Here is a 27,043-nt window from a genome sequence, read left to right as displayed (position 1 = left end):
GTTTACTTAGACAAACCAGAGTGTTTTCCAAGACATCACAATATTCTCCAAATGTTTTTGAGGCAATTTGCCATGCCTGAGAACTATAGGATCTTTTTTGTGACTGGCATTTAAATTTTCCAGGTGGTTTAGAAAAAAGGGGGTGGTGGGTAGTGAAAGACCTAGTCTTTTATGGTCTTTATCTGAAAAGAGGCGCTTGCTTTTCCCCCGGAGAAGGGACTTTTCCTGACTGGACAATTAACCCGTAAGTGTTTGAGACACGAGGACAGGAAGCCTGTCTCCACTCATTGACGTAACTTCCTCATCTTGAGCTCCCATGTGGAGATCTGTTCCTCACCATCCTCTGCTCTGTCTCAGTTAATAACCACCTTGTCTCCTGTCTCTTCTGTTCCAGTGGCCCCTTTAACCAGAGTAGATGATTGACCATTTCCAGTGATCACACAATGGAAAGGTGTTTTTTTGCCTTTTCCTCCTTCTGATAATTATAGCAATACTCATAATTGCTGCCACCATTCCTCCCGCTCCAGATCAACGATCCATGATAGGATAAGGAAAGGAAAATATACGGAACTTTCCTTTCTCTTCTCTTCTCTGTTTTCCTAACATTCCTTGTTTTAACAGAGTTCAAAATTTGTGAATCTTTGACCTGTGGAGAATTAACGGGAGGGAGAAATGGTGCGGCTGTTTCAAAGACGCATGCGCGTTCCATAGAGTGCCTGTTCTCTGGGTCCCGATGCTCCCTCCAGCTTGGGGGCTTTGGAACAGGGCCTACTTGTGCATTTGGTACAATTTTTTGCATGAATTAACTTTCAAATGTTTTCCTGGCTCTTTTTAGGGATTTCTTGCTTGGCTGTCAGTTACCACATGTGCAGGCCTCTGCATCAATGCCCATGTATGCTGTGCTCCCAGTCAGTTTCTCTCTTTTTCACTCTCTCTCTCTCGCTCTCTCTCTGTGCCTGAGTCCACTTCCCTCTGTCCAGCTCATCTGTCTTTCATTGGTGATTATGGAAACTTTAGCATAGATTGCCATGCAAAGCATTTACTTTCTCACCATGGATGTATCAGCTGATGTTTACTTTGGGCCTGGTAGATGCCAAGTGATTAAAACTAAGTCAGGTTATCTTCACCTAAAGCTGCTTTTAGTGACATTGTTCCTTTGAAACATGAGCATTTTAGAAAGGTATGTTTTTTGGGGATGAATGTTCCTTATGTATGAAGGTCTGTTTGGCCTTTAGAAAGACAATGATGAACTATAGGATTTAGCTATATAAGCTATGCAAGGTTAGTGGCACCTTGGTTTGCCATTTGCTTGTAGCTGACATCCCCAACTCTTTGTCCACTTTATTCTTTTTTTAAAAATTTATTTTCCATATACACACACATACACACACAGAGAGAGAATCCCAAGCAGGCTCTGCATGGTCAGTGCAGAGCCCGATGCAGGGCTTGAACTCATGAACCATGAGATCATGACCCTAGCCAAGATCAAGAGTTGGACACTTAACCAACTGAGCCACCCAGGTGCCCCTGTTGTTCCTTTTGATGACACTAGCAGATGTGGACTGATGCAAGGCCCTTTCTAGTTTCAATTTCTAGACTCCTAACTATTCCTTCTGCTTCTGAATATCTCTTCTTTTGGCTCATTTTGACCCACTGGGATTTCATGTGTCAGGATGTTTCTAAGGATCTTGAGAGCTTCCATTAGATTTCAGGATAGTTCAAATCTCTGTACCCCCAGAAGTGGGTATTGTGTCATTAGTTAGGAAATGTAATGTCCTGACTTTAGGTGTTATGATTTCATACAAATAACTGAATTTATATGAGTTCTTCCATATTCTCATTATAACTTAGTTTACAGAAAGTTATAGTATAAGTGCTTTAACATGGACTTGGGAGTTAGACTCTTGGCAATTCCAGTTACCAGTTGTATGACCTTGGAATACTTACTTAATGTCTTGGTGTCTTAGTTTTCCTCTTTTAAAAATGGGGGGAATGATATATTGAACTAATTTTTCCCATTTTACTATCTCATATGTGGGAAAAAACCCAGTTCTTCCCTATTGTGTGTTTCTTCCCTATGTATCTCCTTTACTACTTAACACAGAACACTGCAAAAGTTCACTTCTGATCACTAAATGTGTGGGTGTCCCCCACATCCAAGCAATTCTCTGGACACCAGCAGGGTGTCCTATAACTTAACTCAATTCTAACCCAGAGATAGTGTCACATCCCACAGGTTAAGGGCTCAGCCCAAGACTGCTCCCAGCCCCAGCATATCAGATGCCAGTCTCAAGCCCAAGTTGTCACCTGTGTTTCTGACCAACTGGCTCAAGAGTAGAGGTTCCAATGACCCCCTCTTTGGGTTCAATTAATTTGCTAGAGCAGCTCACAGAACTCCGGGAAACACTATGTTTACCAATTTATTAGAGGGTACGATGAAAAATACAGATGAATAGCCAGATGAAGAGATACGCAGGGCGAAGTCTGGGAGATTCCCGAGCATAGAGCCTTTTATCTTTGTGGATTGGGGGCATGTCACCCTCCTGGTATGGATGTGTTTGCCCACCTGGAAACTCTGAACCCTGTACTTTTGAGATATTGTGGAAGCTTCATCATGTAGGTAGGATGGATCATTAACTCTGTTTTAAGCCCTTCTCCCCTCCCCAGGGAAGTGGGGGCAGGGATAAAAATTCCAATGATGACTTGGTTTTTTTCAGTGACCAGCCCTCACCAAGGAGTCATCCAGGAACCCACTCAGATAGTTTCATTAGAACAAAAGACACTCCAGGGGTGCCTAGGTGGCTCAGTCGGTTAAGCATCCAACTCTTGATTTGGGCTCGGGTCGTGATCTCACAGTTCGCGACATTGAATCCCACCTTGGGCTCTGTGCTGACAGCATGGAACCTGCTTGAAGTTCTCTCTCTTCCTGTCTGCTCCTCCCCCATTCATGTGCGCACGCTCTCTCTCTCTCTCAAAAAATAAATAAACTTAAACAAAAAGACACTCCTATCACCCAGAAATTTGTAAGTTTTAGAAGCCCTATGTCAGGGATGGCATCAGAGGCCAAATATTAACATAAGAGATGCTCCTAGTTTTCTTACCACTCTGTGCCAGGAACCAGGGGCAGAGGCCAATATATATTTTCATTATCTCACAGTAGCGGCTTCATAGGATTGGTGTATTAAATAAACTAATGAAAAATACTTACTATGGTCTTGATACATATAGGCATACCTCATTTTATTTGCACTTTGCATTTATTGTGGGGTGTGTGTGTGTGTGTGTGTGTGTGTGTGTGTGTGTGTGTTTTGGAGGGATTTTGTTTGGTTTTAACACATTGAAGGCTGTGGCAACCCTGTGTTGAGAAAGTCTGTTGGTGCCATTTTTTTCCAATAGCATTTACCTACTTCGTGTCTCTGTGTCACAGTTTGGTAATTCCTGCAACATTTCAAACTTTTTCATTATTATTATATTTGTTATGGTGACCTGTGACTAGTGATCTTTGATGTTACTATTGTAATTGTTTGGGGGCCCCACAAATTATGCCATGCAAGATGGCAGACTTCATTGATAACTGTTGTGTGTGTTCTGACTGGTCTGTTCTTGATTTGCCTTTCCTGCACCTCTCTCCTTTTCCACGGGCCTCCCTATTCCATGAGACACAACAGTATTGAAATTAGGTCACTTAGTAACCACAGAATGGCTTCTAAGTGTTCAAAGTGAAAAGAAGAATCACACATCTCTCACTGTAAATCGAAAGCTAGACATGATTAAACTGAGTCAGGAAAGCATGCTGAAAGCCGAGATAGTCTGAAAGCTAGGTCTCTTATGCCAAACAATTAGCCAAGTTGTAAATGAAAAGTAAAAGTTCTTGAAGGAAATTAAAAGTGCTACTCCAGTGAACACACAAATGCTAAGAAAGCAAAACAGCCTTATTGCTGATGTGGAGAAAGTTTGTGTGGTTTGGACAGAAGATCAAATCAGCCGCAACAGTCCCTTAAGCCAAGCCTTCACCCAGAGCAAGATCCTTACTCTTTTCAATTCTGTGAAGGCTGAGAGAGGTGAGGAACCTGCAGAAGAAAAGTGTGAAGCTAGTAGAGATAGCTTCATGATGTTTAAGGTAAGAAACCTCGCTTCTCGGCCTTTTGCCTAAGATCAAGTGTAAGGTAAGAAGCTGTCTCTATAACATCAGAGCATAAGGTGAAGCAGCAGGTGCTGACGTAGAAGCTGCAGCAAGTGATCCAGAAAGTCTAGCTGAGATAATTAAAGAAAGTGGCTACACTAAACAACCGATTTTCAATGTAGATGAAACAGCCTTCTATTGGAAGAAGGTGCATCTAGGACTGTCATAGCTACAGGGGAGAAATCAGTGCCTGGCTTCAAAGGACAGCCTGACTCTTGTTAGGGGCTCATGCATTTGGTAACTTTAACATGAAGCTCCCTTACAATTCCGAAAATCTAGGGCCTTTAAGAATTACCCTAAGTCTACTCTGTGTTCTTTCAATGGAACAACAAAGCCTGGATGACAGCACATTTGTTTACAACATGGTTTATTGAATATTTTGATCCCACTGTTGAGACCTAAAAAATGGATTTCCTTCAAACTATGACTGCTCATTGACAATGCATCTGATCACCCAAGAGCTTTAATAGAAATGTACGGTGAGGTTAATGGTGTTTTCATGCCTGTTAATACAACATCCATTCTGCAGCCCATGGATCAAGGAGCATTTTGACTTTCAAGTTTTATTACTTAAGAAAAACATTTTGTAAGACTAGAGCTTCCATAGTGATTCACCTGATGAATCTCGGCAAAGTAAATTGAAAAACCTGGAAAGGATTCACCATTGTAAATGCCATGAAGAACATTTGTGATTCTGGAAAGAGGTCAAAACATCAACATTCACAAGAGTTTGGCAAAAGTGATTTTAAGTGTCTCAAAGGGCTTTGAGGGGCTCAAGACTTCTGTGAAGGAAGTATCCGCAGATGTGGTGGAAACAGCACGAGAACTAGAATTTGATGTGAAGCCCGAAGATGGAATTGAATCACCTCAATTTTGTGATAAAATGTTCATGGATGAGGAATTGCTTCTCCTGGACGAGCGAAGAAAATAGTTCCTTGAGATGGAATCTAGTCCCAGTGAAGATGCTGTGAAGACTGTTGAAACCACAACAGAGGATTTAGAAGACTGTACGAATGAACCCAGTTGAGAGAACAGCAGTGGCGTTTGAGCGAACTCCCGATTGTGAAAGAAGTACAGTGCTATCAAACAGCATCACCTTCTACCAAGAGATCCTTCATGAAGGGAAAAGTCATTTGCAGCAAACTTCATTGTTTTATTTGAAGAAATTGCCATGGCCACCCCAGCCTTCAGCAACCACCACCCTGATCAGTCAGCAGCCATTAACATTGAGGGGGGACCCTCCACCAGCAAAGAGATGATGACTCACTGAAAGCTGAGATGATGGTTGGTCAGCACTTTTTGGCAAGAAAGTACTTTTTGAAGTAAGCCCTATGCCCAACGTGGGGCTTGAACTCATGACCCCACTGTCAAAAGTTGCATGCAGTAGTGACTGAGCCAGCGCCAGTGCGTGCCCCAGCAATAAGTTATTTTTTTCTACTAATGTATGCACATTGTTTTTTGGTGGGTTTTTTGTTTTTTTGTTTTTTTTTGGACATAACGGTATGACACATTTACTGGACTGCAGTATAGTGTAAACTTGACTTTTATATGTACTGGGAAACCAAAAAATTTATTTGATGCTCTCTGTTGTGAAATGCCCTTTATTGTGGTGGTCTGGAACCAATCCAGCAACCTGCCAAGGTGTGCCTGTAGTAAACACTCAGTAAATGGTCTATATCAAACAGCTGTGTAAGCAGGGCCTAATGAAAGTGATAATATTCATTCGTCCCTAGATTTAGATGTCTCACATCCCAGGAGACTGAGCAGATTCCACTATCACAAAAGAGTCACGGTTGAAATGCTCAAGAAAAGAATGTAAGAGGTGTTGGCAAGTTTTCCAAACATAAACCAGGTAGGCTATGAGATGTGTAGATTGGGAAGTCTGGCTTCAAGGCACAGCACAATTCGGGAACAGTAAATTAAGCAGATGGTTTGTGATCGTTTAGTAAAGACCGTAGTGGTTGCTAGGAGCCACCATGGGTTTACTAAGAACAAATCTTCCCAAACGTTCCATTTCCCTTTTAAATAGTATTACGTGGCGTGTAAAACTGAGGAATGTCATTTCAGCAAGGAATCTAATTGTTTCCTTATGGATAGGTTGTAAAACATAGGCTAGATGATAGCCCTGCTGGGCTTTTACAGCATGACAGCAGTCAAAGCCAGCTGATTCATGTCATGGGTTATCTTGATGAGGGTCTCTGGCGTGATATCAGAGCCCAGCTCTGACTTGTAACCTTCCCACTTAAGACTTTAGGAGTTTGGATCCAGACATATTGGGATGGATGTGTACCAAGCAAATATGTAGATCGCCCGAAGTTGAGAAGGGTAGTAAACATAATAGACGAGAGGATACAAATTCAGAATATTCTTGATCATTTGAAGCACTCCATCGAACCTCAAAAGATTGAATTTAATGAAGCTGAAGGTGAAAACTTTAAGCTCAAAAGCTCAAGATTGAGTAAGAAAGGAGATTTTGTTTGGTAGAAGTTCAGATAAAACTGATCTGGTCATTTAATTGACCCAACACTTAATATTTATTCATTCATTCATTGATTCGTTCAACAAATACATATTGAAAATACTACCTGCTGTTTACTTTTCTTGGCATTAGGGAGATGGTAGTGAACAAAGCAGTTAAAAATCCCTACCCCTGTGGAGCGTATATTCTTTATATGCCAACAGTTGTGCAGCTGCTTTAAAAAAAAAAAAAAAAAAAACAGAACCCGGAGAGCCTAGGTGGCTCAGTGGGTGAAGCATCCCACTTTGGCTCAGGTCATAATCTCGCAGTCCGTGAGTTTGAATCCTGCATTGGGCTCTGTGCTGACAGCTTAGAGCCTGGAGCCTGCTTCGGATTCTATGTCTCCTTCTCTCTCTCTCTGTCTCTCCCTTGCTTGTGCTCTCTCTTTCTCTCTCAAAAGTAAGTAAATAAACATTAAAGAATTGTCATGAACCTAATATTAGGCTTTATTTGCAAAAGTATAACATCCACTCTCAATGGTTACTGGTTCACATCTCTTACTTAATACCGTGTTCTTGGTGCTAGAATTTACACTGGGATGACTGCTCTCAGGTCTGGAAAAGTGAGAGTGGCCATAGCATGATGATTGGAAAATAAACCACGTTGGAGGATGATTGGTCGGCCATAGGAAGAGAACAGTAGGCAGATGTTCTATCCCTCAGATATTTGTAGGAGTAGGAGACGAGGGTCTAAGCTTGTTCTCTGTTGCTCCCAGGAGTCCCTACTAATTACAAGGAGGCTGGTGTCTGGTAAATATAAGGAAGGTTGCCTGTGAAGTGTCCTTGCTGCAGCTGGAAGCTCGCCCGTGTGAGCTCCATGCAGGCTGACCTGGCATTCTTGGGACTCCTCATGCTGCACCTGGTCCCTGGTGGGTGCCCAGACATGTGTGCATGGATGTTCCTATGGCATTTGCGAAGGCCACCTAGTCCTAAAACAATGTTAAATTCTATTTATTTTGAGAGAGAGAGAGAGAGAGAATGCACAAGTAGGGGAGGGGCAGAGAGAGAAAGAGAGAGAATCTCAAGGAGGCTGCATGCTGTCAGTGCAGAGCCCGACATGGTACTCGAACCCACGAACTGTGAGATCATGACCTGAGCCAAAACCAAGAGTCAGATACTTAACTGACTGAGCCACCCAGGTGCCCCAGCCTTAAAATCTTGAGCTCAATTTTTGTAGATTTTAAGAGTCTGAGGGTGGCATAAAATACCTAAGCACAACTGTTGGGAGCCAGAATGTTTTCTTCTATCACGTCTTCATATCTACAAGTTAGTTAAACCACTTTCTTAAGAGACATTTAAGAGGCCATTCGAGGATTTCTTTGAAATTTCTGAAGTATGTTTATTCAAACATCAGCCAGCCAGCCCAGTGCCCGTCCATTCTGAGGCCCCTCCAGGGCCTCGCTTTTTCTGAACCTAATGGTGATACTATAGAGTTTGCCTCTTAATTTTTTTCTCACTGCTTTCGTGGGTGTCTCCAGCTAGGTGATAAGTTTTTGAGAGCAAAATCTCATTTTGTATTTTTCTTGTGTTCTTCCAGGAACATAGAAGCAACTCAGTAAATGACATTTGCTTGACTACTTGATTCATTAGTTGAGGGGGGATAGCCAGGATCCGTATCGTTCCAGCCACTGCAAGAGCTCATGTAAGACATGGCAGGTTAAGTACACTTTAATTTCTCCATCCCTTGCCTCCAAAGAAGGGATTATATTCTTAATTTATGAGAGTCTTCTATTCTGGCGGGGCAAGCACTTTGTGCATCGTTGATCCTTTGTATATAGTTGAATTTGTATTAATGGCTGTACTCCAGGACTCAAACAGCCTCCTTGGCTCAACCTCTGAGAGAGGGTAGAACGGCAGGTACAAATCTCTAAGCTCAGTTTAGAGGCTCATTGACTGTGATTCATGTAACTAGGGTGGCCAGATTTAGCACATGAAAATGGAGGGTGCCCGATCACATTTGAATTTCAGATAAACAACAATGCGATATTCGGGACAGACTTTCGCTAAAAAGGTGGTTGTTGTTTATCTAGAATTAGACATACAGGATACTCTGAATTTTGTCTGGCACCCTTTCACATGAACCCTATTATTTCATTTTCTCATTGGTCTGAGCTGTTACTTAACCCCCCCCGCCCCAGTTAACTTCACTGAAAGACAATGTTTGTGCCCCTGTGAATGATTCTAACTGCGAATTTTTAAAAATTTAAAAATTGGGAAAAACTCATATGCTGTATACTTTTTTTGTGGTCATAATTCTTTCAGAAGACCCATTAATGATAATTCCACAAACATCTGGGATCTCAGCAGTCCTCACTTAATGTGTTGTGGTTTCCTTGGTAGCATAGTTTACTTGGTTCCTGTAATATACTGTGATCTTATTGTGCTCAGGTATCAAAGTTGCCACTGCTAAGAAATAAATAGCAGGCTGGAGCTCTATGCGCTGTATGCGGATGAAATGTGAATTTCGTGCATTGCCGTCTTGGCTTCTGCGAACGAGCAACTGCGTTGACTAAGCAGAGCTGTAGAAATCAAAGCAAAACATTGCCACCCTCAGTTAACTTTTTTGTTCTCTTTGTTCATCTGCTCAGAGGGAAGATCATATTCTGGTTTGTTCCACCTAATAAGCTTCTTTTTGAGGGAAAGTCATCTCACACTTAGGAAAATGGCCTCCATTTCCCCTAAGTTAATAATGATTCTCCCTGGTTAGTAGGGACAACCTTCACGTATTGGTCATTCATCCAGAAGACGTTTATTAAGCAGACGATGCTAGGTATGAGGGGGGAACAAAATAAGTGAGACGCGGTCCCTGCTTTCAGGGGCTCAGGGGAATCTGCACATGAAATGCTTGCTTTTAAATGGCTCGGCAGTCATTTAAGTGAAAGACTTGTGGTAAGAGTTCATTAGCTCATAGAATAATGAAATGATTCTTCTCTCAAATGCTTTAAGTAAATAGCAAGCCTTATAGTCTGAGCAACAGCTACTCTTAATGGATATTTCCAGGGACTGGCCTTAGGCTGTTTCCTTCTCTCTTGATTCTGTGGTTAGGACTTTGCTACCCGGACCAGGGACTTGTCAGAAATGCAGACCCACAGGCCCGCCCCGCACCCACCGAATCAGAATGCGCAGTGTAGCCAGAATCCCAGGTGATTCGCTGAAGCTCGAGAAGCACTGGTTGACTGCAGAATTTCTGCTTTGGGTATACAGATCATCTAAGGATCTTACTAAAAACACTTCCTGGCCTCTGCCCTCAGGGATTCTGGATCTGTTGGGACCAGGGTGAAGCCTGAGAATTTGCATTTCTAACAGACTTCCAGGAGATGCTGGTTGCCGTGCTTGGGAACAATATTTTGATTAGCACCAGTCTAGTTAGCTTGGGGTGCTGGGTTGACCTTTGGTGATGGCGGTGACTAGAATCCACCCCAAGGAGGGGTCAGTCTGGTGTTCCTTTGCCTGCACTGGAGTCATGAACTTGACAGTGGATCTGTTCCCCGGCACATCTAGCCTGTGAGGGGGATGGGTTTGGTTTGCACACAGTCACCTGTTGAGGCCAGTGTGTGAGGGCCGCTGTGGGACTGTGGAAGAGGGAGCGGTTACACGCCCCATGGGGGCTCAGCCGGATGAGGTGGGCCCTGAAAGGTAAGGGGATGTTTACAGGTTTGGCCCATTGCTGGGATTCACATGAATGAATGCAGGGAGACTGGGATGTACATGCCGAAACAACCGTAAATCCGCAGTCACCACCTTGTAAATAGCACCTCGGGGATGAAGGGGAGCAGAGAGCAGGAGAGCCATATTGGGAAATATGTCTGGAAGGAAGCTTGGGGACAAGATTGTGAAGAGTCTCAAAAGTCACTTTATGGAATTTGGATTCGGTCTTAGAAGTTTTTGCTCTAATGATGTCTGTTTTTTAAAGTTTTCATGTCTAATTATACTCACTCTTCTGTGTGTGTGTGTGTGTGTATGTGTGTGTGCTTTTTTCTCTTTCAGGATCAAGCATGAAAACATCGTTGCCCTGGAAGACATTTACGAAAGCCCAAATCACTTGTACTTGGTCATGCAGCTGTAAGTACCGTATCCGCCTGAGGAGCGCAGAAGGGACTGGGAGTGGGGATCGCCAACTCAGATGTCCGAGGGGCCACGGGGTGGTGAAAGAAACGGAGGTGGCGGGCCAGCTGAGCCGTGGGAGTGGGAACAGGCACACGGGGGAGGTGTGTGACCCATCTAGACAGGGGTCTGCGGGCCTCTTATCTGCGCCAGACCGATGACCTCTCATCCTCACAGGGGAAGCCATACTCAGGATGTCTCTTTTGCTTTTTAACGTGTGGGGTCCAAATGTTGCTTCCTGGAAACACTCCAGTGGGTGCACCACGAAGTACACTCTGCTCCCGTCTCTAGGAGAAACTCCCACCTTGTCTTCATTTCGAGGGATGCTGGGGGAGGGCAGCAGATGGTAGATGTGGGCTCCGTTCCTCCATCTACACTGCCGGCAGATAAATGCACATGTGACTGAACTGGCCTCCTGTCAGGCGTTAAGACAAGTACAGTGGGGTCAGACTGCAACGTTGTCACCCCCAGCAGATTATTTCTGCATTCCAGTAATGCTTGAGATTACCAGAAGAGGGAAGAAATCAGAAAGCCGAATATTCGGGCCGAAACTTGACTCATGCATGTAAGCCCTGTGTAAAAGTTAACATGTAAACTGTTAAATGAAATTAGCCTCCCCACCAGTAGGCTTTTTTTTTTTTTTTTTTTTTTTTAAGTTTTTTTTAGGACATTGGAGGACATTTTCTGAAGTATCCGGACTGGAAGCGTATGGACGATTTTTCTCTGTCCAGTGACCGTCCTGCATGGTTACCAGAAGTTTTACAGTCAGCCACGAGGCTGGCGGTTTAAGCAGCTCTGACTGCTGGTTCCTCATTAATTCCCAATTACCTAAATGCACTCTTTCCTGGTTCCTTGCTATTCCGTTGGCTTTATAATTTGCCACATTCTGGTTCTTCCTTGAGAGCAATGGCTCTCCCCAGATTCGGGGTACTCCCTAGAAGCTCATGTGACTGTGTTTGGTAGAGTGTTCAAAAACAAAATTCACCTGAGCAAATTTGAAGACCTGGTTGGCTTTATCAAATGATTCGTGAGTTGGACAGCGTCCCATCAAGCAAGTAAAAGGAAGCTCCGCTGAGCTAAACAGAAGGAATGTTTTTGAAGGCAGAGGGAGGGCACTAAAAGAGAGTAAGAAAGAAATTTCTTAACAAGGAATGCATTGTATAGGCAAGGTTGCCCTCTTAAGGGGAGTAAAAGGGATCCATCAGTAAATTTCCTAGAATTGACCAGGAAATCCTATATGGACTAATTAAAAGTTACGCTTCTAGGAGGCTGAAACTGTGGTGAGTTTAGGTCTTAAGTCTTAGTTTGTTGACTTGGGGCTTTAACCTAAGTGGGCCCATTTTGGGGCTGTGGTTTTCTTTTTTTACCAATACAGGCTGTTCTTACAAAAGCAGGTGAACCACTTTTCCACCAAATATTGACTTCCCGGTAGAAAGAATATGACATTTTAGTGACAAGATTAAGGCCCACAAAATGTCAGTAGTATATTTCAATGTGTGCTTTTTTTATCAGTGATGCAAAAGAAGAAAAAGAAAAGGCATTAATACTTGAAACCAAAGCTATATGTGTTCACTTGCTTTAAGTTCTCTATGGATCTGTCACTAAATAAATCGGTTGAAAGTGTCCCCCTTATGGAAATCTCAGTTCTGCCTCTTCCTAGCTGGGTGCATTTGGGCAAATACCTGGGCCTCTCTGAGTATCCATTTCCTTAGTGGGGAGAAATAGTAATATTTACATAATAACAACAATATTTACATTGGAAGGTTATAGCGAGTCCTGAATGAGAAAAATGTGTGGGAAATAAATAGTGCCATAAATAGCAGGGCCTCCATACAGACTCTTTCTTTGTGGACATCTGTATCATTTCATCTGTATCTCTACAGATGGTCTTTCATTTTACAAGATGAAGTTCAAGTAGATTTAAGTTCTAACTTTCGAAGCAACTTGACTGTATGCTTACCAGCAGAAGTTTATGTAAAGATAGGTTGACATGAGAGCATAAAAATGTCTGCAAGGGGAATGAACCTTAGAACAAAGTTTGGAAGTCTTCCTGGGGACACAGCTGTCCCACCCCTTCACTGAGCTTTGCCATCAGGGATTTATCCTCTCTTTTGCAATCGTCCTAAAACATCTTCGATACGGATCCCATTTGTTCAGAATTTGTAATTAGACAGAGAAGGTGGCCTAGACTTAACTGTTGGGGGTACCATATGAGGTTTGTCAGGCAAATTTGTTACAGAATCAGTGGGAAGGGATGTTTGAAGTGCCTAAGGAGAACACTATTTATGTGCACATGCACCACTGAGAGGTTTAGAGGCGCTATTTATACAAACATTGGATTTGCTGGTTGTGAGCTGTTTACTTGTATATAAATTCTGTTCCCATTGGTTCTCATTACTTTTTGAAGGTCAACTTTGTTGAGACAGAACTTACACCTAATCAACTGCACCCATTTAAACTGAACAATTCAGTGATGAATGTGAGAGTGAATCGTACTCCTGAAACCACCACCACCATCAAGAACGGAAAATTTCCGTTACCCCACATATCCCTTTGATGGGCTCCCTTCCTTAGCCCCAACCCTAGAGGCAACCACTAACACTCATTAGAGATTATTTTGCATTTTCTAAAATATTATGTCAACGAAATTATACAGCGGTGCATCTTGCGTCTGGCTTATTTCACTCATCGTACCTCTTGACATTCATTCATATGGTAGCGTGGTCAGTACTTTGTTCCTTTTCACTGCTGAGTAGCATTCTGTCATCACAGATGTTCCACATTTTATCCATTTATTATTGCTAGACACTTGGATTATTATGGACACAGCCTCGGTGTGGATATATGTTTGGGTGAGGACATAGGAGAAGAATGAGTGGGCCATATAGTAGGTGTTAGATTGAACTTTTTTGAGAAACTGCCAGTTTTCTAAAGTGGGTTTACCTTTTTACATTTTTATCAACAGTGTATGTAAGTTCTTGTTACTCTACATTCTTATCAATATTTGCTACTTTGTTTTTTCAATTTTAGCCATTCTTATGGGTAGACACCCATGGGTGTGTGCATTTCCCTGCTGATGAATTATGATGATCATCTTTTTGTATCCTGATTGGCCGTTTGCTTATCTTCTTGAGTAAACTGCCTCTTCAAATCTTTTGCTCACTTTTTATTGGATTGTTTATCATGATATTATTGGGTTCTAAGTGTTCTTTATATATTCTGTCTTTTGTCAGATATATGTCATACAAATTGTTCTCCCATTCTATAGCTTGCTTTTTTTTTTTTGTCGTTTTCTTAATGGTGCCTTTTTAAAAACTAGCTTTACTGAGATATAATTCACATACCGAACAATTCATGCATTTAAAGTATACAGTGGTTTTGTTTTAGTCACAAGGTTGTACAACCATCACACAATCTAATTTTAGAACATCTTATGTTCTAAAGGAGAACATGTAAGGGGTGCCTGGGTGGCTCAGTCAGTTAAACATCAGACTCTTGATTTCAGCTCACATCATGATCTCATGGTTCGTGTCGAGCCCTGCATCGGGCGCCATGCTGACAGTGAGGAACCTGCTTCGGATTCTCTCTCTCTCTCTCTCTCTCTCTCTCTCTGTCCCTGCCCTGCTCGTGCGCTCTCTCTCTCAAACTAAAGAAATAAATATTAAGGAGAACACCTAAAAGATATCCATACCCATTAGCGGTTACTCTCAGGTCTTCCCTCCCCAACCTCTCACTTTCTGTTTCTTTAGAATTGCCTATTCTCGATATTTCATATCAATGGGATCATACGATGTGTGGTCTTTTGTGACTAGCTTCTTTCATGTGGCTTAATGTTTTCAGGATTTATCCATGTTGTAGCATGTGTCGATAGTTCAATTGCTTTTTATGGCCAAATAATATTCCATTATATGGATATATCCCATTTTATTTATTCATCGGTTGATGGACATTTAGGTTGTTTATACTTTCAGCTATTATAAATAAAGACGCTAGACCTTTCCACGTACAAATTTTTGTGTGACCATATGTTTTCATTTCCCCTGGGTATATACCTAGGAGTGGGATGGCTGGGTCAAATGGTAACTCTGTGTTTAACTTCTGTGTGTAACTTCTGAACTGTGATCCAAAGTGACTGCCCCATTTTACAATCCCATGAGTACTATGTCAGGATTCCAGTGTCTCCACATCCTCTCCTGTACTTGTTTATTATTTGTCTTTTTGTTCATAGCCATGCTCGTGGGTGTGGAGTGATATCTCAGTGCAGTTTTGATTTACATTTCTCTGATGACTAGTGATGTTGATCATCTTTTCATGCACTTCTTGGACACTTGTATATCTCATTTAGAGAAACATCTGTTCAAATACCTCACACAGTTTAAAATTGGGTCATTTGGTTTTTGTTTTTGAGCTATAAAACTTCCTTATATATTCTAATATAAGTCCTTTATTAGACATATTATTTACAAATGTTTTCTCCTATCCTAAGCGCTGTCCTTTTACTTCCTCGGTGCCATCACTCGTAGCACCAAAGTTTTTAATGTTGACACAGTTCAGCTTATTTTTTTCTTTTGTCATTTATGCGTTCTGTGTCATGCCCAAAAAACCAACACCTAATTCTTCATGACACCTTTTGAATAGGAAACGTTTTAATGGTGATAAAGTTCAACTCATCAATTTATTTTCTCTTATGGTTTGTGCTTTTGGTGTCGTGTATGAGAAGTCTTTGCCTACCCTAAGTTTGCAAATGTTTCTTTCTTCTATAAGTTGTATAGTTTTGGGTTTTCCACTTAGGTCTAATATAAGGTCACCTGCAGGTTAATTTTAATGTATGGTGCAAGGTAAGGATGATATTCTTTTATTTTTCCATTGGGATATACCATTTTCAGCATCATTTGCTAAAAAGACTTTTCTTTTCTCGATTAATTGCCTTTGTATCTTTGTCAAAAATCAATTGACCTTTACACAGCTGACTTAATTTCTGGACTCATTCTATTCCATTACTTTATATATCTGTCTTTTGCCCATACCACACCATCTTGCTTACTGTAGCTTTCTGGTAAGTCTTGAAATCAGGTATTAGAGTCCTCTAACTTTATTATTCTTTTCTCCAAATTGCTTTGGGTATTATAGATTGTTTGCATTTTCATACGAATATTAGAATCGGCATGTGTGTTTATTTTGCAGAAAGCCTTGTGGGAATTGGTTTGGGATGGCATTGAATCTGTAAATTAGTTTGGAAACAACTGATAACTTAAAAAACTCAAGTGTTTCAATCCATAAACATGACCAATTTCTCATTTATTTAGATCTTTCATTTCTCTTAGTGTTATATAGTTTTCCGTGTATAAATTTTCTATATCTTTGTTGAATTTATTCTGAAATATTTTCTTTTTTTTAACTGGTTTGATTTGATTTTGTTTCTAAACACTTGGGGAGTATCTAGAACACAACATTTGGGGGGACTTGTTTCATAATATTTGTGCTTGGGAGGTTTCTGGTGTCCTAGGAAACATCATCTTGGGCACTTATGCTCATATATAATGGGATGCTCAGCACCCTCATTTTTTTTTTTAATATATGAAATTTATTGTCAAATTGGTTTCCATACAAAACCCAGTGCTCATCCCAAAAGATGCCCTCTTCAATACCCATCACCTACCCTCCCCTCCCTCCCACCCCCGCATCAACCCTCAGTTTGTTCTCAGTTTTTGAGAGTCTCTTATGCTTTGGCTGTCTTCCACTCTAACCTCTTTTTTTTTTTTCTTCCCCTCCCCCATGGGTTTCTGTTAAGTTTCTCAGGATCCACATAAGAGTGAAAACATATGGTATCTGTCTTCTTCTGTATGACTTATTTCACTTAGCATAACACTCTCCAGTTCCATCCACATTGCTACAAAGGGCCATATTTCATTCTTTCTCATTGCCACGTAGTACTCCATTGTGTATATAAACCACAATTTCTTTATCCATTCATCAGTTGATGGACATTTAGGCTCTTTCCACAATTTGGCTATTGTTGAGAGTGCTGCTATAGACATTGGGGTACAAGTGCCGCTATGCATCAGTACTCCTATATCCCTTGGGTAAATTCCTAGCAGTCAGCACCCTAGTTTTATTACTTAGCTAACTGCTAATATCTGAAATATCAGGTCTGAGTTCTGTAGCATATTTGCTCCTTTGCTGCTACAGCAGAAGAGACTTGATTTTTTATATTGGTCTATATGTAAAATTTTATTTGGGGTTTTTGAAGAATTATCTTTTTTTTTCAGAATGCTATTCTTTTAGAACATTCTTCTATAGATAGTATAAGGTCAGTGACACTGAGATAAGTTACAGGTGAGAAGTCAGTTTGTTTAGAGTTAATTCCTCATCTGACTTTGGTTGTGGAATATCCGTCCATACGTTTGGAGATGATAAAGGACGCCCCCTCAGCTCCTCCCCTTTGGTGCCTGTACCAGTGTGGGATGTAAACTGTATTTCAGGCTGATACAATTCAAAGGACATATCAGAATGACTTCTTTTCCCTAAAAAAATATTATATTCCCTAATGAATTATATTTCAGTAGGACTTAAATTTCTATATATGGGTCACTCCTGAATTTATATGATCAGCCTGGACTCCTCCCCTGAAACCAGGGATGTGTATCCAATTTTCTGCTTGAGAGTTCCACTTGGCTGTGTAATAAGCATCACTCACTTACCAGATCCAAAATAAACTCCTGAATTTTACACAAAATCTGCTTCTCCTGCTGTCTACCTCATCTTAGCAAATGGCAACTCTGTTCTTCTAGTTATTCAGGCCAAAAGCCACAGTCATGCTTGACTCGTCTTTTGCTCTTACGCCCCACAGTCCTATCCATTGGCAAATCCTCTGGTCCCAACTTGGGACAGTTGACCATCCCACCACTTGCCCACCGTCTCCACAGCCACCACCCTGATTGAAGTCTCCATCATATATAAAACTTATCTTTCTTCCCCCAGCCTTCTCTACTTCACTGTTCTTTCTTAGCAGATCGGCCAGACTTTGCTTATACCTCTTTTGAAAACTCCCATTGTCTTTTCATCTCAGGATAAAAGACCAAGTCCTCAGAACCACCTTCAGGGCACTGTGTGTCCCCAGCCCCTGGTTACCTCCCTGATCTCATCTTTCACTTCTCCCTCATGATTTCATTCATCCGCAACCATACTGGCCTCCTTGGTGTTCCTCAAAGATGCCAAGCCTGCACCACTGGGGCCTTTGTTCCTGCTGTTCTCTCTGCTTGGAACACTTTCCCATAGATATCTTAATGCTATTGTAGAATGAAGTAAAAATTAGAAATGTTGCCAGGTAGCATCTTCTCACTGAGCCATTCCCCCAGATCTCCCGTATCAGATATCCTCTCCCCCAGCCACCTCCTGCCACGCTCACGTTTATCCCCTGCCCCCTTCCCCAACTTCGCTTTCCTCTATAGCACCTGTTGCCATCAGAAAATGTCTCCCTGCTTTGTTCTCTGCTAGAACAGTGCTTGCACAGTATGATAGGCATTTAATACATAATTGTCCAATTAATATAATTACATATAAAAAGACTAATGGCTAACATGTATTTATTCACTTATTTAACCCTTACAAAAAACAAAAACCAAAACACTTAGGAACCACTTTAATCCCAATTTTACAGGAAGAAGCTGAGCAGAAATGTTGAATCATTTACCCAAGCCAGCGAGTGACCCAGTGAATGCCCTTAACCAGTGTGATGCAATACACTGATGATATTTTCTAGGAAAAAATCTTGTAGGTAATACTAATGTGAACAGTTTGGTTTACTTGGAAAAGATTACTGCTTATGATTCAATAAGTATTTTAAAAGCAGAGCTGACTAGAAAATGCCCTGTATTTTGTCATGGTTTGTGAGGAGAAAAAGTTTACTGACGAATATCACGGGAAATCACTAAAGTAATCTCAACATACACAGCAAAGATCATGTTTCTTTCTTAAATAATTCTGTCAATTAATGAAGGAGTAGACGAGTGTGTTTTACTGATATGATGATATGTTGCACTACATGTATTTCATGTAAGATACAAACATTTCTAGTATCTCTTTCATTTCATGGTAGCATTAAGATATGTACAAGTTATTTGCTGAACTTGAAACACTAATGATTAAATGCACTTTCTTTAAAGAATAGTAGATTCCTGAGTGGCCTAAGACATGAAAATATATACAGCTTCCAGGAGAAAATATGGTTTATCTACTCCCTTGGCTTGTGCGTGAAGCTGTTTGAACTGTTCCGTTTTGGGGGGTCTGCCAGTGTTAGCTTCATGTGGATATTGTCCTCATAATTCATACAGTGTGTTCCCAGAAACAGTTTTAATTAGAACACAAATTACTACTCCCAACAGAAAGTCTTTTTAAGTAGCCAAGCATAATAATGAAGACGAAAGTGTTTCTGCATATGACACCGTAATATATTTACATATAAATTTCCAAAATCTCACCTTTGTTCACAACAGACACTCATTGAGAACCTAGGGGTGGGTGATTTTTGTTGAGTGCTGGGTGGGCGGGAAGGGGTTGGGCACGTGGTTGGTCCCCCCAGTGGTTCTCTTTGTGGAAGAGCCATCATGACGCAAAACCACTGCATCTCTTGGGGATCATGCAGGGACTCTGGGTCACAGGGAAGGCTATATGGAGGAGATACCCTTGGGTGGAAGTGATTAGGACAAGCCAGATGGACGTGTTGGGTGTGGGTGGAGTGGGACCTGTGTTCCAGGCTGAAGGACTGATATAAGAAGTTTTAAGGAGCCTGGGTGAGACATGAGGGGTTCAGTCTATGAGGGGGTCCATTCTATGAGGGGGTTCAGTCTGTGAGGTGGGTCAGTTTATAAGGGGTCTAGTCTATATGTAGGGGGCCCAGTCTATGAGGGTTTAGTCTGTGGGGTGAGGGTCCAGACTGTAAGAGGTCCAGTCTGGGAGGGGGGGATGGATTCCAGTCTATGAGGGTTTAGTCTGTGGGCTGGGGATCCAGTCTGGGAGGGGGTTCAGTCTGTCGGGTCTCATCTGGGGTGAGTCTAATCTATAAAGATTTAATCTGTGGGTAGTCCAGTCTATGGGGGTCCAAACTGTAAGGGGTCCAGTCTGTTGGTGGCTGGTTCCGGTCTATGAGGGCTTAGTCCGTGTGTGTGTGGGGTCAGTCCAGTCTTTGGGAGCAGTCCAGCCTGTGGGGGGGGGGGCAGCGGGTTCAGTACTCTGGGCTCTGCTGCTGCTGCGACTGCTAGTTTTTTCATCCTCCAGGCTAGTAATTTAATATATGTTGTTATTTTTTTCCCTCCTGCCCCTGGAAAACCCACTGAGATGTACAGGGTTTAGATTGCTTAGAAGGTAAAGAAAATCAAGGTCCAATGTAATCATGAACCACCGAGGTTCAAGTCTATGAAATTTCGAATATACAATCATGTTTTCTGAGAACTTTCTTCTCTTTTAATGTAAGCATGTGTGACTATTAATTTTCCTCTTAGCACTGCTTTTGCTGCAGCCTCTAAGTTTTGCTATGCTATGTTTTCATTTTCATTTGTCCAAGATATTTTCTCATTTCCCTGTGATTTCTTCTTTGTCCCCATGGCTGTTTAAGAATGTGTTGCTTAATTTCTACATTTTTATGAATATTCTGGTGTTCTTTCTGCTGTTGATTTTCTAGTTTCCTTCCACTGTGGTTGGAAAAGATACTTTGTATGATTTCAGTCTTTTAAAATGTATTAAGCCTTGTTTTTTTGTTTTTTTTTTTGTTTTGTTTTGTTTCCTAACATATGGTGGAGAATGTTCTGTGTGAACTTGAGAAAAATGTGTACTTTGCTGTTGTTGGTTGGCATTCTGTGTATGTCTGTCTGGTCTTTGGTGTTGTTCAAGTCCTCGGTTTCCTAACTGATGTTCCTCCTGGTTGTTCTGTTATGGAGAGTAGGGTGTGGAAGTCTTCTACTATTTTTATAGAGCTGTCCTTTTCTCCCTGCACTCCTGTCACTGTTTGCTTCGTGTATTTGGGAAATCTCATGTTCCGTGCATATTTGGTGCTTTTATCTTCTTGGTGAATTGACCCTCCCATCATTTTATGATGTCCTCCTTTATCTCTGGTAACAGCTTTTACTTTTTATAACCATGCTTTTAATATAATCATTGACTTAAATATTTTCGCAGTACTTTTCTAAATATTGTCTTATCTGTTCTATCCAATTTGAATGAAATTTAACACCTTTCATTAAATTTCTTTTTTTTTTAATTTTTCAGTGTTTATTATTTATTTTTGAGAGAGGGAGAGCGAGTGAGCATGAGTGGAGTAGTGTTAGAGAGAGAGAGGGAGACACAGAATCTGAAGCGGGCTCTAGGCTCTGAGCTGTCAGTACAGAGCCCAACATGGGGCTCGAACTCATGAACCATGAGATCATGACCTGAGCTGAAGTCGGACACTTAACTGACTGAGCCACCGAGGTGCCCCTCATTAAGTTTCCAATGAGTTCTTTAAAGTATGCACACTTTAAGTATCCCATACATTATAGAACTATCAAAAAATGTTGTTTTGAAAGTTTTATATTTTAATTCCAGTATAGTTACCATACCGTGGTATATTAGTTCCAGGTGTACTATAAATATAGTGATTTAACAATTCTGTGCATTACTCATTGCTCATCATAAGTGTGCTCTTAATCCCCTTCACCTGTTTTACCCCCCCCCCCCCACTCTCCTACAGTTATAAAAATTTTGGTAAGTAACAACTGGTTATTAATACTCAAATTTGAGAACCATAAAAGTACATGGAAGAGTAGAGTCATGTTTAGAACATAAAACATCAATTTCAGAAATTATCCATTTATTAAGTTATATGTTATACACATATTTATTTGACTTAAGGAAACATCTCTAAAGTCAGCAATCTCAGGCTTCTAAAGTTAAAAATCTAGAAGGTATCTCCATGGACTTCATTGTTTCTGATATCCTTAGTTGATAAAAAACAGGGCTTGTGGGGCACCTGGGTGGCTCAGGTGGTTAAGTGTCTGACTTTGGCTTGGGTCATGATGTCACAGTTTGTGAGTTCGAGCCCTGCTTTGGGCTCTGTGCTGACAGCTTGGAACCTGGAGCCTGCTTTGGATTCTGTGTCTCCCTCTCTCTCTGCACCCTCCCCCACTCATGCTTTCTCTCTCTCTCTCTAAAAAATAAATATTTTTTAAAAAAACAGGGCTTATAAAAAACATGCCTACACAGTAATACATTTCTGACTATATCAGAATACACATTTTGGCCTGAGATGCTCCTGAATTACAGTTCTGATGACTTATGAAAACAAACAGGCTCCCTACTCCAGCAAAACCAATTTCCTCATGCCCTGCAAATAGGATGTGTACCTTCCAACCTCAGGTTTGCTCTCGTGTTTTTCCAAGTTCGATAATGCTCTTTTGACTCTTATAAGGCCTCTAGATCCTTCCTTTCCTTTCACAGCATCAGAGTAAATCCCTCATCATCACACCCAGGCTCCTCATAATGCCTATCTTTGTACCAGCCCTTCATCCCGGAGCACTGTCCTCACCCCACGCATGCCCAGCACACCCATCATTTAAGTCCTCTTCACTGTCCCCCTGAGGGTGTCTCCTCCACTGAGGCCTTCCCTGTGACCCAGAGAAACCTGCATAAACCTCGAAGAATGCATTTGTGGGCTTTAATTGCTCCCCTCTAAAATGTATGCTGTGCCCTCTGTGACCCCAGGGGTAATTTCACTCTTTCCTGAAATTTTTTGTCTCTACTGATCATTATGCATCATGATAACCATTCATTCATTTACTCAACAAGTACTTATGGGGGAGCCCCTTCCATGTGTCTGTCATTGTCAGCCAGTAGGGATCCAGTCATGAAAAAAATGGACTCCCTTCCCCTCTAGGGGACTACTGGGTAAATACCCAGTAGCACGATTGCTGGGTCATAAGGTAGTTCTATTTTTAACTTCTTTAAAAAAATTTTTTTTTAATGTTTATTTATTTTTGAGACAGAGAGAGACAGAGCATGAATGGGAAAGGGTCAGAGAGAGGGAGACACAGAATCTGAAACGGGCTCCAGGCTCTGAGCTGTCAGCACAGAGCCCGACATGGGGCTCGAACTCACGGACCGCGAGATCATGACCTGAGCCGAAGTCGGCCGCTTAACCAACTGAGCCACCCAGGCGCCCCTATTTTTAACTTTTTGAGGAACTTCCACACTGTTTTCCACAATGGCTATACCAGTTTGTATTCCTACCAATAATATATGACACCTGTTGTTTCTTGTGTTTTTGATTTTAGCCATTCTGACAGGTGTGAGGTGATATCTCATTGTAGTTTTGATTTGCATTTCCCTGATGATGAACGGTGATGAGCATCTTTTCCTGTGTGTTGGCCATCTGGCTGTCTTCTTTGGAGAAGTGTCTGTTTGTGTCTTCTGTCCATTTCTAATTGGATGATTTGTTTTTTGGGTTTTGAGTTGTATAAGTTCTTGATATATTTTGGATAGTGACCCTTTATCAGATATGTCATTTGCATATATTGTCTGCTATTCCATAGGCTGCCTTTTAGTTTTATTGATTGTTTTCTGTGCAGAAGCTTTTTGTTTTGATGTAATCAAGTAGTTTATTTTTGCTTTTGCTTCCCTTGTCTCAGGAGACATCTAGAAAGCAGTTGCGACAACTGATATCAAAGAGGTTGCTGCCTGGGTTCTCTTCTAAGATTTTTATGGTTTTAGGTCTCACATTAAGTATTCAATCCATTCTGAATTTATTTTTGTGTATGGTGTAAGAAAGTGGTCCTGTTTAATTGTTTTGCATGTGGCTGTCCAGTTTTCCCAATACCATTTGTTGTAGAGAATTTTTCTCATTGGATATTCTTTCCTAGCTTGTCAAAATGAATTGACCATATAACTGTGGGCTTATTTCTGGGTTTTCTATTCTGATCTGTTGATCTATGTGTCTGTTTTTGTGCCAGTACCATCCTGTTTTGATTACTACAGCTTTGTACATAACTTGAAATCCAGAATTCTTTTTTTTTAATGTTTATTTATTTATTGAGAGAGAGAGAGAGAGAGAGAGAATATGAGTGGGAGAGGGGCAGAGAGAGAGAGGGAGAGAGAGAATCCCAAGCAGGTTCCATGCTGTCAGCGCAGAGGCCAATGTGGGGCTCGATCCCAGTAGTGTGGGATCATGACCCAAGCCAAAAACAAGAGTCGGACACTCAACCGAGCCACGCAGGTGCCCCAGAAATCCAGAATTCTGATGTCTCCAGTTTGCTTTTCTTTTTCAGGATTGCTTTGGCTATTCAGGGTCTTTCATGGTTCCATATAAACTTCAGGCTTATTTGTTCTACTTCTCTGAAAAATGCTGTTGGCATTTTGATAGTGATTGTATTAAATGTGTACATTGTTTTGGGTAGTACAGACATTTAACAATATTTATTCTTCCAATCCATGAGCATGGAAATGATCTAATCCCACCCTAACTTCTGTCCTTTTGAGGGAATCACTGCTCCTTGATTAGAATCATGGAAATTCAAATGGTTTTCAGATTGTTTCATGAGAAAATATGGGATTATTAGGGGTAAATCTCTCATGTTTCCATTTGGGAGATGTTGTCAGGCATCTGGAAGAGATCTGGGTGGGGGGGGGGGGAGATGTCACAGGGATTATTTAAGAAATTTACTTAGGAATGCTGTGAAATGGGAAGAACATGGATTGGACTCAGAAGCTGTGGGTTCCAGGCTCCCTTCTGCCCCTGACAGCTCAGCGCCTGGTCTTCTTGGTCTGTCTCTAACGTGGAGGAGTTCTTAGTGTTGTTTGTTCATTTGTTCAAGATGAGCCTAAGGCCTCTGGTCTAAAGTCCTGTGGTCTCGTGTGTCTTTTGCTGTCTCCATTTCCTCAGGGTAAATCCCCATGGAATAATCACAGATGTTAGAAAGCCGTTGGATTTTCTGCGTTTGCTAGCCAAGGTTCTCCATTTCCCATGATGATGTTTCTAAAAGCATGTCTTACCTCTTTGAATCCATGGCTTTATACATAAGGCACGTTGGTGCTGAAGCTGGCTTCGCAGCCCTGATGACCGTATGCAATTTGATATTTCACATGATGGGAGGAGGGCCTCTCTGTAATGGCTGGGTTAAGCAGAGGGTCTCTGGTTCCTGTTCTGAAGCAGGCCTTCAGAATTCTGCTGGATCCCCCGTTGCCACATCTAGATGGTTAATTTTACATCTGGAAGTAAAACGCCCTGCTTCCTTTGTAGCTCAGGCTCTCAAGCTGTGCTTCCACCAGCCTTCCTTGCTCTTCTCCTACCCTTGGCCGCCCTCTACAAAGGTGCTCCCAGAGCCACCAAAGCTCTGTAGACATAACCTCCACCACTCCGTACCTGCCTTCAGCCCAGCTGACAACAGTCGCTCAATGTTTTCTTTCTTGCCAGTTCTTTGACGTTGCTGACAACCCCCCAGTGCCTCCCTCCCTGGGCTCCCCTACCCAGCCTCACCCCTGGCACGGGCCAGGGCACTGGTCCTGCCAGGCCAGAATCCTTCCCTCTGCGCCCGCCACCTCCACCCTGCAGGTGCAGAGCTGGACATGAGTGTAGCAATCTGCATCTTCAGCTCCTACGTGGGGCTGCTGGGGACCGCTGGAGGACAGCACGTGGCCCGGTGGCTCAGAACTGCTGAAAATTAAATGGTGCTCATCTCAGAAATGATGGCCCGTTTTATTACCTCTGCCATGACCACATATTCTCAGTCCCCGGCACCGCTCAGCTCTCCTTTCACGTGATTCTGGTTAGATTCCTTTCCCGTTCTCTTGTATTCTGTTTACTCCACACATTTATCGTTTGTCCTAAGCTGCCAGCTCCATCGGTTGCCTATTAGAACCCGATGAGCCTTTGAGGGAGGAACTTTGTAAATCAATTTACGTGTACTAAAACAGCATCACACTTCTTTGTAAATAAATCCCCCATAGTTTGGTGCGTTGGTTAAAAGACAGTCGGAAATCTGTAGTCGAAGTATTCGATGAGTGAAGTGCAAACAACAGCCACTTTGAAGCTTTTCGCAAATCGCAGTTATTGAAAACAAAACTTGCATTGTCTCCCTATGAGAGGAAGAAAGAAACGGAACCAATTTGATGAGGAGAGCTTGATGGTGTATAAGAGTGTGTTTGGAAATTCTAGAATTGTGCTTTGGCATAACTCAATCTGTGGGAAGTGTCTTGGTGGAACCCCTATTTTGAATTGGGTAATTTTGTGTCTATACTGCAGTGGAATGAGATTGGGAAGGCTGACTATTTCGCAGCCCCCAAATTTGGAGAAGCATTTAAAAATCCATTAATAGAGACATGTTCTTTGACAAGGTTTATCTTTTGAGATTTACTGACGAAAGGTATTATTTGTTGAAGGAAGGTAGCAAAATGACAGTGTTTTCCAAGTTTAAAACATCATGGCCACTCGAGAAGAATCCATTGAAGGTGCTGACAGGTGCAAATGCAGTGATCATGAAATACAACTTTGAAGATGATTGTAAACAATCTTGTGAAAAAATACAAAATAATAAATCCACATTGGAAAAAAGTAAATTATTCAGATACGCTAGAAATAAAAATTGATTATAATATGTGAATATGTGCTGAGAGTAATTAATGATGCTGAAATTATTTTCTGGTATTCAGACAATGAACAGAAAGAAGTTAAATTTTTTCTTGTTTTCACATACATTGATAGAAAGTATTTTAATTTTTTGGAAATAATTTCATTTAAAAAAAATAGTTTTTAAACAGAATTCCTTTTGTGGGCCTACCAGTGTGTTAAACCAGTTTGTCAGTCCGTAAATGAAAATTTCAGACATTATGTGGTTCTGTTGACTCTCAAAATGGACTTATTGGGTACGAAATCATACAGCACTTCTCTTTGTGATGCTGTTTCTGACCTGCCTTCTCTCTGGGAATGAAGCCCGTCCTTCCTGGCTGTTCCACCTGTTACCGTATATGATTTTATCGTGCTTTTTCTGCTTTATTTGCTCATACATGTTCATCTACCTAAGCTCTTTGAGAAGAAGATCATTGTCTTTTTTTCTTTTTCTTTTTTTGTTTTTGCATTTGCCAATGCCCAGAACATAATAAGTCTGTCATAAGATTATTAAGTAAATGAATTTACGGATGTAGGGTTGTTGTTGTTTGTTTTTTTGTTTTTCGTTTTTGTTTTGTTTTATTTTTTGTATAGCTCCCTAATAAATTAAA

At 41.4% G+C, this 27,043-nt stretch overlaps 1 protein-coding gene across 3 annotated transcripts in view; it reads left to right on the top strand.

Moving 5' to 3' along the window:
- CAMK1D (calcium/calmodulin dependent protein kinase ID) overlaps positions 1-27,043 on the top strand; it is a 440,028-nt gene that overhangs the window by 263,621 nt on the left and 149,364 nt on the right. For all 3 annotated transcript variants that reach the window (XM_040451430.1, XM_040451429.1, XM_040451431.1), the window contains one exon: positions 10,688-10,762. In XM_040451430.1, coding sequence (XP_040307364.1) covers positions 10,688-10,762 — 75 coding nt within the window. The remainder of the gene's footprint in view (positions 1-10,687; positions 10,763-27,043) is intronic.

The sequence above is a fragment of the Herpailurus yagouaroundi genome, unplaced genomic scaffold (genome assembly GCF_014898765.1).
Source record: "Herpailurus yagouaroundi ecotype Mexico unplaced genomic scaffold, PumYag 203, whole genome shotgun sequence".
NCBI lineage: Eukaryota > Metazoa > Chordata > Mammalia > Carnivora > Felidae > Herpailurus > Herpailurus yagouaroundi.
The sequence above is the reverse complement of the archived record's forward strand: the minus strand, read 5'-3'. Positions and strand labels throughout refer to the sequence as shown.